Source organism: Hesperophylax consimilis, chromosome 7, assembly GCF_061612785.1.
Source record: "Hesperophylax consimilis isolate HC1 chromosome 7, BYU_Hcon_1.0, whole genome shotgun sequence".
Taxonomy (NCBI): domain Eukaryota; kingdom Metazoa; phylum Arthropoda; class Insecta; order Trichoptera; family Limnephilidae; genus Hesperophylax; species Hesperophylax consimilis.
The window spans coordinates 34,346,381-34,357,014 of record NC_142842.1 but is presented as its reverse complement, the minus strand read 5'-3'; the positions used below and the strand labels follow the sequence as shown (position 1 = coordinate 34,357,014).

At 35.9% G+C, this 10,634-nt stretch overlaps 1 protein-coding gene across 1 annotated transcript; it reads right to left on the bottom strand.

Moving 5' to 3' along the window:
* Nucleotides 1-1,002: 1,002 nt before the first annotated feature.
* LOC149422655 (uncharacterized) lies at nt 1,003-6,941 on the bottom strand. The gene is made up of 6 exons (XM_089633434.1): nt 6,566-6,941; nt 5,362-5,505; nt 4,381-4,536; nt 3,877-4,023; nt 3,596-3,720; nt 1,003-2,316 (listed from the first exon to the last, which is right to left on the bottom strand). Exons 1-6 carry the CDS (start codon nt 6,839-6,841, stop codon nt 2,292-2,294), a joined length of 873 nt encoding a protein of 290 aa, XP_089489560.1. The 5' UTR covers nt 6,842-6,941; the 3' UTR covers nt 1,003-2,291.
* Between the last annotated feature and the right edge of the window lie 3,693 nt (nt 6,942-10,634).

Sequence of the window (10,634 nt, the reverse complement as noted above, 5' to 3'; positions counted from 1 at the left end):
AAAGCAACACACGCTATTGTTTCTCTATCTGCAGACAGACTGAACCACAGCAATGCGTGGCGGGATACAGCTAGTTAGTCTAATAAAATATGTTTTTTTTTCATTATTAGTAATTTTAGTTCAGTGTTTATATGAAAAAAACATAAGGTGAGCCATTTTTAAAACATTTTATCTTTGATTTAAAAATATTTCTAATAATATAATTTGAAAGCTTATTTCATCACCTTTCTAAAACCGTGTTTATTTTTCAGATACATTCAGAAATATCCCATTTATTTAGATTTTATTGAGAAGCGGAACTACGCAAAATTTCTCTGACAGCTTCTTTAAGAAAAATAACAGTCAATATGCCAGAGGCAAGAATGGTTAATCATTTAATTTCAACTTGAAATAATTTACTGTATGGATTGGCTAATATTGCATTTGAATTGGTTTAATTCGCAGTTTTACCTTCCGCATCGCACTGTGGGAACCCAATGGATCATCGGATGAGGGATTACTGTACTTAAGCTGTTCTTTTGATTGCATCTTAATCTTGCGAATACATAATGTTAAACTAAATATCCAATAAAGGAACTGGCAATACATAACGAACACTACACATTTTTGACAAATCTGCTATTAAAATTGGTTTACTTTTATATCTATGCCTTTCTACAAGACAGTAGTCCTAACCTCATACTTTAGACATTCTTCCTAATTTATCAATATCATAATGAAGACGACAATAATGTATGAACAACAATTTACCGATACATAATCATTAACATCAGACTGGATGAATCAAGGACCTTGTCATGTTGAACAATTGAATTAATCTGTCAAACTGTGATCCCTGCATAAATGTTCCTTAGGACGACAGTGCAGTAATTTAAAGGTCCCTAAATATCAACCAGCAACTCCCTGATGCCTAAATGACTATTCGATGGCGGCCATTACGCTCATGGCTCATTGAAAAACTTATTTTCCTGTTTGTTGGGGGGTAAGAAAAAAAAAAAAAGATTTTTATAAAACACTTTATTTTTATAATAAATTTTTCAGTTACGTTTATTTTATATTTAAAAACAAAAAAAAAGAAACAATGGTTAATGGTATAGTGATGCTCACCGGAAGTGAAGTTTTGCGATAGTGCACTTCCATCGGGAGTGCCAAGAAATATACGTTACACCAAGAAAAAGAATGTCTCGTGGCCATTCACAATACATAACATAAAATGAGAATTAATAACTTACAGAAATGCAAAGGAATATTTAGTTTGTCGAAATTACCTAATGTGAACAAGTTGTGATATCTTCCAACTAGACACCCTGAACGTTTCAATCGCACACACGTGACAGAAAGACTCAAATAAATTTTTACTAGATATCCATTTAAAACATGTTTCTTTCGATTAAAAAACCGTATTTACCAGCCATACACATTAAATAATAAAACAAATCATGTGAAAGACGCTGTTTTGGGTTTTTTAATATTACGGGGACCGTCTTCTAGATAAAAGGGTGCTGCAAATCACTTTTATAAAATTTGTCAATTGCTTGCTGTAAATTACTGTCGGTACCTCTCCTAAAACTTAAATATAATATTTTCAATTTTTTCCATACCACTGACATCTTTATAAAATAATAATATTTTTAGTTAAAATTAATACATCGATACAGTTGTGGTCCGAGGTGTTATTCCGACCTTTTTGGCAAGCAAAAATAGGTCTAGTTTTTTTTAACCTCCGTAACATGACCGTTATGCTTACACTAAGGCCCCGAGTTTCTTTCGCAAAAAGGGGTGGAATAACGCCTTTGGCCCAAAACACAGTCAATGTTATAGATATTGCATATGAATGAGGACCAGAAGTACTGGAAAAGGTTTAAATGAAGAAAGTGACATTTGTGCCTTCCAGTCTCGCCATAAAATAAATATACTTAACCACCGATGCAGAAAAACTATCCAAAAAGTGTCGTCAACTACGGCTGTAAAAAAAGAGGGTCATCGGATGAAATAGTCGATATCGAGGAAACTACATATAAACCATGAACTGAACACTCAAAATAAAACGTCTGTGATGAACAAATACGTGTTACAATTTACCGTGTCCAGCCACATATATTTAGTTAATCTAGCTTAACACCTCACCGCACAATAGAACTTTTCTGTCCTGTCCGCATCGGGAGTTTTCTGCCTCCCGCCTTCCGAACAGGTTGTATTAAACGAAATGTTATTGAAAATATGTTTCGTCCTCCATATTACAGCAAGATGTAGACATTTCTTAAATTAAACCCTTAGCTTCAAGTCAGCTTCTATTCAGCGTCATCGTAACGGACTCTGGAACAAATTAAAACAGATATCAGTCTTTCTGGGTCTTTGTTAGCCTATCAACTTCTGTATCATTATCCTGTCTTAGTCCACAAGCAATCTGGCATTATTAATCATGCTCACATTGGCTTTGGGCATAGACGTCCAAATTGATAGACTTGCCCTAAATGAAATCCGGTTATCATTTCGATGAGCTGGAGGCAAACCATGTGACCATATTTTTGGCACCAGTAGGGTTTGTGAATGAATTGCTTTGAATAATCTACAACAGATCTATTACAGAAAGAGAGATGGTTCGTTCTCCTTTCCCTGGTGGGCTAGTCTATCGATTTGGATGTCTTCATGTTCGTGGTTCAGATCTGGTAAAATGTTAACTAGATTTGAAATACAGGTACTCCTCATTTAACCTGTGGTGTCCCAGGAAATTCCAAAGGCTCAAATTCCAAAATCAAACGTCAAGTGTACACTTAAATTTTTTTTGTGTCGCATTTTATAAGTATATGATAACAATTCTTCCAGATTTCGGTAGTTTATACAACTGTTGTTACTAATAATATTATTTTGTACAAGAAACCTGTAAATAAATAATGCTAAAAATACAATTGTTCATTATGACGTAAAATTTTTGACATTTCTTACGAAGTTAATTTTCATCACTTTTCTTGGGTGAAATATTATAAAAATTACATCAAAATAATGTAGATAAAACTATCTTTCTGATGATACCTCAAATCTATTATTTCCACAATCAATTTATATCAAAAATAATGAAAGAAGACGCTTTGACACTAAAAACGCGGCAAATATTTCGCTGGCATTCCACAGAAAAATTCTTTGTAAAAAATTTGAAAAGCTAGAAGTCATTCCGGTATTTGCTGCGTAAAGAACGAGAATAGCCCAAGCGATTGTGACCTTGTTCTTCATACAAATTCCTTATACATAAGGGTCAAAATCGCACATAATATATATATTTTTTTTAAATTCGTAGATAATGTGCCGCACTCACATTTGCGGTCCCGGGATATGACGGGTTAATGACCGCATTTCGTTCCTACGACTAGGTTGTAAAGTAAGCAGTTCAACAGTTTTTGTTTATTCTGTACAGGAAAGGACAGAATGAATTACTTTAACATGAAAATACAATCAATAAAAATGATGTGCAGGAATAATTTAAGTTTATTACAGCTATAGAAAATTTGAGCAGTTCATTGCAGTGGAGCTGTTGGTCGTTAAACAGGTAGGTTTTTGGGTGGATTAGAAGTGGGGACAGGAGGGGAAGCTGGTTTACCTCTGGGCATTGCCCCCTCTTTTGCTCAGACGTCGGCCCGAGTCTTTGCTGCTGAGCGTGAACCTCTTGGTGGACTTGGGGGCCACTCGCAGGTCCTTGGGGGTGGCGCTCTTCTTCGCCTTCACCTATTTAATAATAAATATACATTAGGCGGATGCAGATTATCCGGGAACATGTACTAAATGATAATAAGCACTCAACCAACATAATCCCACCCTGGGATGAAGCACCTGCATAATGCTGTACATGTTGTTGACTAGACATAAAGATTTTGTAATTACTTTGGACATGAACTTGGTAATGAGGTCATCGCAGCTGAGGTGCTCCTCGGGCTCCCAGGTGTCATCTCGGGCGCTCCAGCCCTTCCAGTGGATCAGGAACTCCCTCTTGCCGTTCTTCTTAAAGTGGACCTCCACAATCTTTTCCACCTGTTACAGAAAAGAACCCAATTAATAATACAGACTATTGTTAAAAGAGCGATTGCCATCTCTATGCAACAAACGTATGCTGGGTGTATAATACAGGTATTTTAATGGAGCCCTGTAGAGCATTGATCCCACCTGCGTCAAACTCAAACAAACGGAACACCAGTTCATAGCTGATGTCGACTTCCATTTCTCAAACTCTTTTTTGTGTAGGACAGCTAACCAATCGACAATACTCATTGTTTAATATTGCACAGGTTCACTAGAACCATCGAGCATGGGGACATTACTGTAGGGAGATAGATTAAACACATACAATGTAGAACGGATAAGAAGAGTAAGAAAGAATCGGCGACGCACCTCGTACTCCTTGGACTCGTTGGCATCATCTTCATCATCAGATACGGCTGCTGCTGATGGTCTTCCACGCTTCCCCGTCTTTTTGGGTGACTTGGACCCCGCCTTGGTGGTGGATTTTCGTTTCTTCCCAGCGGCCTTTCCATTGGACTGCTTGTTCTGCAGAAACACACATTAATTAAGAAAATATGATTTTGGGGGATGATAGGAGTGAAAAAAGCATTAAATTTATTAGTACATATTATTAAACTTACAACGCAATCTTATCTATGACAATACTTTCAAAATATTTTAGGGATTGTAGATAATATGCAAATTGTTTAGTAATTTAAAACACAATTTTTATCGTCCAATTTAAATACAGGTGTCAAGTGACTAAGTTTTCAAAGACATATTCCAGTTTGGAGTGACAAATCAAAAATATACGTTTAAGAGGAGCTGCTGTAAAATGAATGCATTCCTTAACCTATATGTACAGTACAATGCTATTGACCAGTGAATGTGATTGTTGCGTTAGAATGAATTTAGACACAGTTCGGACGCAGAGGTTATAATTGGGAACACATGTAATTGGAAATGCTATTATTAATTCTGGTATTTATTTTAATTATATATATGATTAATTAACGTGTTTAGGAAAGTAAAAGCAAATTTTGTGACGGGCTACTGCTATACTTAACAATACAAGGATTTGATTAGAATTTATGATTTATATATGCTTCGAAAAATGTAAATCCAATAAAAAAAGTGTGATTAGGATATATTATAGGCAATACAAGAATGCTACTGCTGCCAGTGGCAATTTAACTATAGATGTTGTCGCTATAACAGCTCTAAATGTTGGAACCTCCTTACGCTAAGATTCCCCAATTATTAAGGTTCGTGTCAACGTTGGCGTTATTTTCAACGACAGTGGCATTGACAATTGATATCAATGTCTAGTATTAGTTAACATGGGTAGTACATGCATGGTTGAATGAATACCTGTTGCTTGAATTTGGTGATGAGTTCAGGGCAAGCGACAGTGTTTTCAGGCTCCCAAGTGTCACTCTCTGACTGGTAGCCCTTCCACCGGATTAGGAAGTGCGTCTTTCCTTTTATCTTCTTAGAATCCAGAATCTTCTCCACCTGCGGACAGAACAATGAATTAATTAATTCCTGCCGATTTATTATTTATGTATCTAGGGGCAGACCAAAGGCAATTTAAGTCACAATGTTTATTAAAATTCTATTTTTGTGGTGTGGTTTTCTTACAATTTAAAAACTTGACCCGGGTACATATTATAATGCATTTCATTAAAATATTTCTCTATTTGTTATTGGAATGTTCATTAAGCAGCATACCACACTAGAGTCCCAACTGCCGAAACTATTGGGACTATGGGATCCCCAACTGGCGTGGTTGGTTGGATGGTTAAGAAGGACCCGGCTCATTGGTCACTAAACAAGGCTAAAGTCATTTCAAGTAACATTTGATTCTAAATTTGGTGTTCCACCAGGACAATTACTTGAGTATCACTTTGGAAAGTGCCACAATATATAGTTTATTTTTCCATTTTTCAGAAGGTGAATTTTTACACAAGCCATGCCTCAAACAATGTGTGAAGATGTTTAAAAATACCCCGAGTAGTAATTAGTAATTGTAGATTGGTAAGAAAATATGACCAGTAATTGAAATCAAGATGAAGAAACCTTTCATGCAATAAAAATGAGCAGCGAATCTACAATTTTATTGGGAAAGTATGAAATCCAACATCCAACAAGTATGAAATCGACATTGCATATGGGGGGCTGTTTTTATTGAATACCAAACCATCGGCGGGTCAAAATGGGCGGTAAAAGTTATAGCTACTATAATTATATTAAAATTCACTGAATATACAAAAAACTTTATTAACTTTTGTAGATGAAAGGAGTCCTAAGCCACATGAAGTCATAGATATCACTAATCCACAGGGAATACATCACAACTCGGCCAAAGCGCTGTAACTTGTAACCTAACCAACACGACAATTGACAAATAAACGATATCAACACGATCGAGAATACGCGACACGGGTTCGCTGGCCGACAATAATTAATGCAACCGAAATTAACAATAGAAATAATGCCATTAGAAAGCAAGTATATGATAACAACAGTAAACAGCAATCTGCAAACACAGGTAATGCAATAGCTGTTGACTTACTTCGTATTCTTCGTCCTCGCCACTCTCATCTTTTGCTTTCTCCACGGCTGCTTTCTTGGCTCTAGACTCCCGTTTCTTAGGCGGATCCTTGGGGGGTGGAGTGCTTTCCCCAGGAGTTTCTTCGTCTCCCTCCGGTTCCAAACTATCGTTTTTGGCGGTCTCTTCGACACCATTTTCATTCTGTGGGGAGTCTTCGTCGGCTGCATCGCGTTCAACGTCGTTTACAGATGATTCTTCCTCGTCCATTTTCCCGGTTTTAGATTTGCTCTTTCTCATAATGTAATTGTTTTGATTTGGAAGTAGCACGATATACGAATAGAACAGAGGAAGCTACGCGGGCGTAGAAAATAATGCACAGGAAGGACGCGCCGCGGTCAGTGCCACCAACGTGACAAAATAATGAAACTATTTCCTGTAAATTGCTACTCTTTAAATAAAAAATATTACATAATAATATTTATGTCATTTGAAGTTGTGGGAATTTAAAGTGCAATAATTTAGTTGCTTCAAAAATATTTGCTAAAAAATTCTAAAAGGTAAAGACATTAGGGGAATAAAAAAAGTTTTATTTCAAGAAGAGATATAAACATTCACGGGCTACGAATAACCCAATCAATAACCTCTGATATGCTGATAATATTTGAATTCTTCCTGGGTACCATCCAAGGTTCGTAGAAAATGTATTTAACAAGGTCGGCTCATACGGTGTTATACTTTGCTCATCGGAAAAAAATCGCATCGGGCCAATTGTAAGCTCGTGACGTCACTCGAAGACCAGTTGAGAGTCCAAAAGTAACGATCTCTTTCACCTTTCTCTAAGTTTAATATGTAATATTATTTTTGGTGAATCTGATTGATTGATTTACTCATACTTATGTTAGTATAAATGAGTCGAAATAAATTTGATAAAATGCAATGTTTATGTTTGTACGTATAAGTCTAATTAAAGTTGATTAAATGTGGTAATCAGTAGCGAACGGTAGTAAAAGTCGGAGACGCCCAAGGAAGACTTAACGCATTATATCTGACTGAAATTATATACGGGGTCGAAATAAAGATGATATGATGAGCTGCCCCCCCCTAGACAAATTGGTGAACAAAATTACTTTTGTAACTGGTGCCAAAATCACAAATCTGTTTTTTTTCCAATATTTAACTCAACACAGGAGGCTCCAATGGGATTAAGTTCCGTAAGGCATAATTTTTCGCCTGTGGGGACGCTCTGAAAATGGTTGGTACACATTGAGGACACAGGACTCGAGAAAATAATACATATAAAATTTTCGGTAGGGCCCCAACGTCGGACAGCCCCCGGCTAGATTCCAAAATGTTACACATTGCAGACACAGAACTCGGAAAAAATCACATTGTTGTGTAAGTAGAAAATGTTGTTTGTGCAATGATGGAGGATTTAGATAGCAGGCAGTAGTTTGAAGTCGCAATCCCTGGGTGGGAATTCGATGCATTTGTCCAAAGGTTCCATTGATGTTTTAAAGGTTCCGTTTAAAGCAATATTAAAATAATAAAGAATTTTCGTCTAAATATCGTTGGGGTACTGACTCTCCGAAAAATAAAAATTGAAAGCATTTATTGGTCTGCCATTCGAACCATAAAAATGTATCGGGAAGACCATTGATTTTTTCCCCTGCGGTTCTTTTCCGTTTCTTTATGAGAGAGTTGTATGTTATTTTCCACCCCCTCGCTTTATTCACTTACTCCTGATGTGGATGTCAAAGTTCCACAGGGCTCCGAGATCATTAAGGAAGTGCGACTAATGTGCGGTATTCTCAATTATTTTCGAAATATTTTTTCCTTATAAAATAACCTTTCCAATGCAAAAATAATATTTTGGACCCCTCCACGGCTCAAAACAACCCTGTTCACCTTTTATGTAAATATTTCTAGTTTGTTCTGACTACTTCTTAGTTTCTTCCATGTAAGCTCTATATTTTTTTAGCTGCACCCTTTAGCTTGGTGGCTGGCAACGCCCCTAATTTTTAGCATTGTTGAATTTGGCAGCCACCTCTCGTCTGGTGCCCCAACACACTTGAAAAAAAACCTTTGCTCTTTCAGTAAACGGGCGGTCCGTTTGATAGATTCCTCTATCTTAACAAACGGATTTCATTCTTTAGAGCTCAGCCGTAAGGTGGGAATGTTGTCCTTGTTCTGCCGCCATTTCAATGGAAGATGTTCCGAGGAACTAGTATCATATATCACTTTGGTACCGGTGCTTAGTCGGAAAATATGACAAGGAAACGGGGAAGAGGAAGGTGGGGCAGTCCCTGGTCAGCAAATACGGCTACAGCCATTTCAGGCAACGCTTCGATTACGAAAGGCGCTAATAAATAACCTCGATTCTACATCAACACTGCAAATATTTCTGGGATTTTTCCCTTGCCAAAACTTACTTAATTTTTTAGTAACTTATCCAATTTCTTGTCTCACTAAATGACCATAAATCATAAGCCTTTATATCAGCATTAACACAATACAAAAATAAAACTATAATATTTCATTATGCACCACTTTGCATACAAATCAGTTCAAAAGTTAGTCATACAAGATGGCTGCCAAGCGATTTCCCCTAACCCTAGATTTGGCTTCAATGCTATTAATACAAAAAGCACTAATGCTCTGTCTAGCGCTTTTTAAGTCTATCGTTCAGGGCTTTAAAACATTCCATAGAGTTTTTTCTTCTTGTTACATCATGGCATAGATATGTAACACCCATAGTAGACTAGATCGCCAATCACCTTACCTCCCATATAGCAGCGCCCGTAGTGATTTGAAGAGCCGATCCGCCATCTTGTAAAGGTCAGCCGTTATTTGCCTGCTTGTGTACAATGGAGAATTGATTGCAAGTTTATCAAGTTTAATTAAATATTTTGGATTGTTTGAACCATGGTTGTGGCGTGTGCAGCATGGGGTTGCACCAACAGACGCGACAAGAAGAGAAAATTAGAATTTAATTAGAAATATAGTATACATTTAAAAAAAAAAGTTGTTTAAACAAATATTTATTTATTTATTTATATGTATATATATACGCCTAAAAAGGCTTTTACATAGAAGTGATACATGATGTAGTGTACATAGGAGAATATGTATTATACAGGAGATATTGACAGTAAATAGATATAATCTATCTTAAAGAAGGTACAAAATACACACTTGTAAAATTGTGATTACAAGTATAATAAGAAAATATTAAAAAATATGAAGCAATATTAGTAAAACGTAAGAGTAACATAAATTAAAAAAGAAATTACAACAACACTACATATAAGACAAAACATTAAAACTAATTTACCAACGCTACTCTAATTTGTAGGATTCAACAAAGTGTTGGTGTAGATTATACTTGATTCTATATATGGAGTCAATAAATAAATCAATAGCGCCCCCATACTTGTTGCCCAGATCATGCATCCTATTGGTCAGTGAGTGTGTCTGATAGTTGGTCGAGTATGTAGTACAGAAAAATGTTATATTTTGTCTTGTATTCCTAGTCGGCACATGTAGTTCAATAGTGGCAAGGATGGCAGGACTATCAATTAAGTTGTTAATGACTCTGTGTAACACAACCAGGTCTGAAATAATTCTCCTGTCAGACAGTGTTATTAGATGCAATTGATTCATCAAACTGACATAATTAATGTAATCAATAGGAATTCCGAGCTTAAAATTTACGTACTTAAGAAATTTGTGCTTAACTCTTTCTATATTATTGGAGTGAACTTTATATAAAGGGGACCAAATAGGTGAATTATACTCCAATTGACTTCTGACTAATGAAATATAGAGGGTTCTCATACAATCTATGGACTTAAAATTAAGTTAATATTAGTTAAAGTTCTGCAAAGGAAGCCAAGCATCTTTAAAGCCTTATTAGATATATAGTTGATGTGTTCAATAAATAACAAGTTTTCATCGAATATTACACCCAAGTCACGAATATGTGATACTGGTATTAATTTAATATTAATATAGTAATAATAATATAATGTAGTTTATTATAACTGATAATATACTACATAAAAATATGTTCTTAATGTACGATAGAATGCAT

Coding starts and splice junctions, on each gene's coding strand:
- LOC149422655 (XM_089633434.1), bottom strand. CDS start 6,841: ATGAGAAAGAGCAAATCTAAAACCGGGAAAATGGACGAGGAAGAATCA. Junction 4,024..4,380: donor ACGAGTCCAAGGAGTACGAG/GTGCGTCGCCGA, acceptor TTTCTGTAACAG/GTGGAAAAGATTGTGGAGGT. Junction 3,721..3,876: donor TTACCAAGTTCATGTCCAAA/GTAATTACAAAA, acceptor ATTATTAAATAG/GTGAAGGCGAAGAAGAGCGC.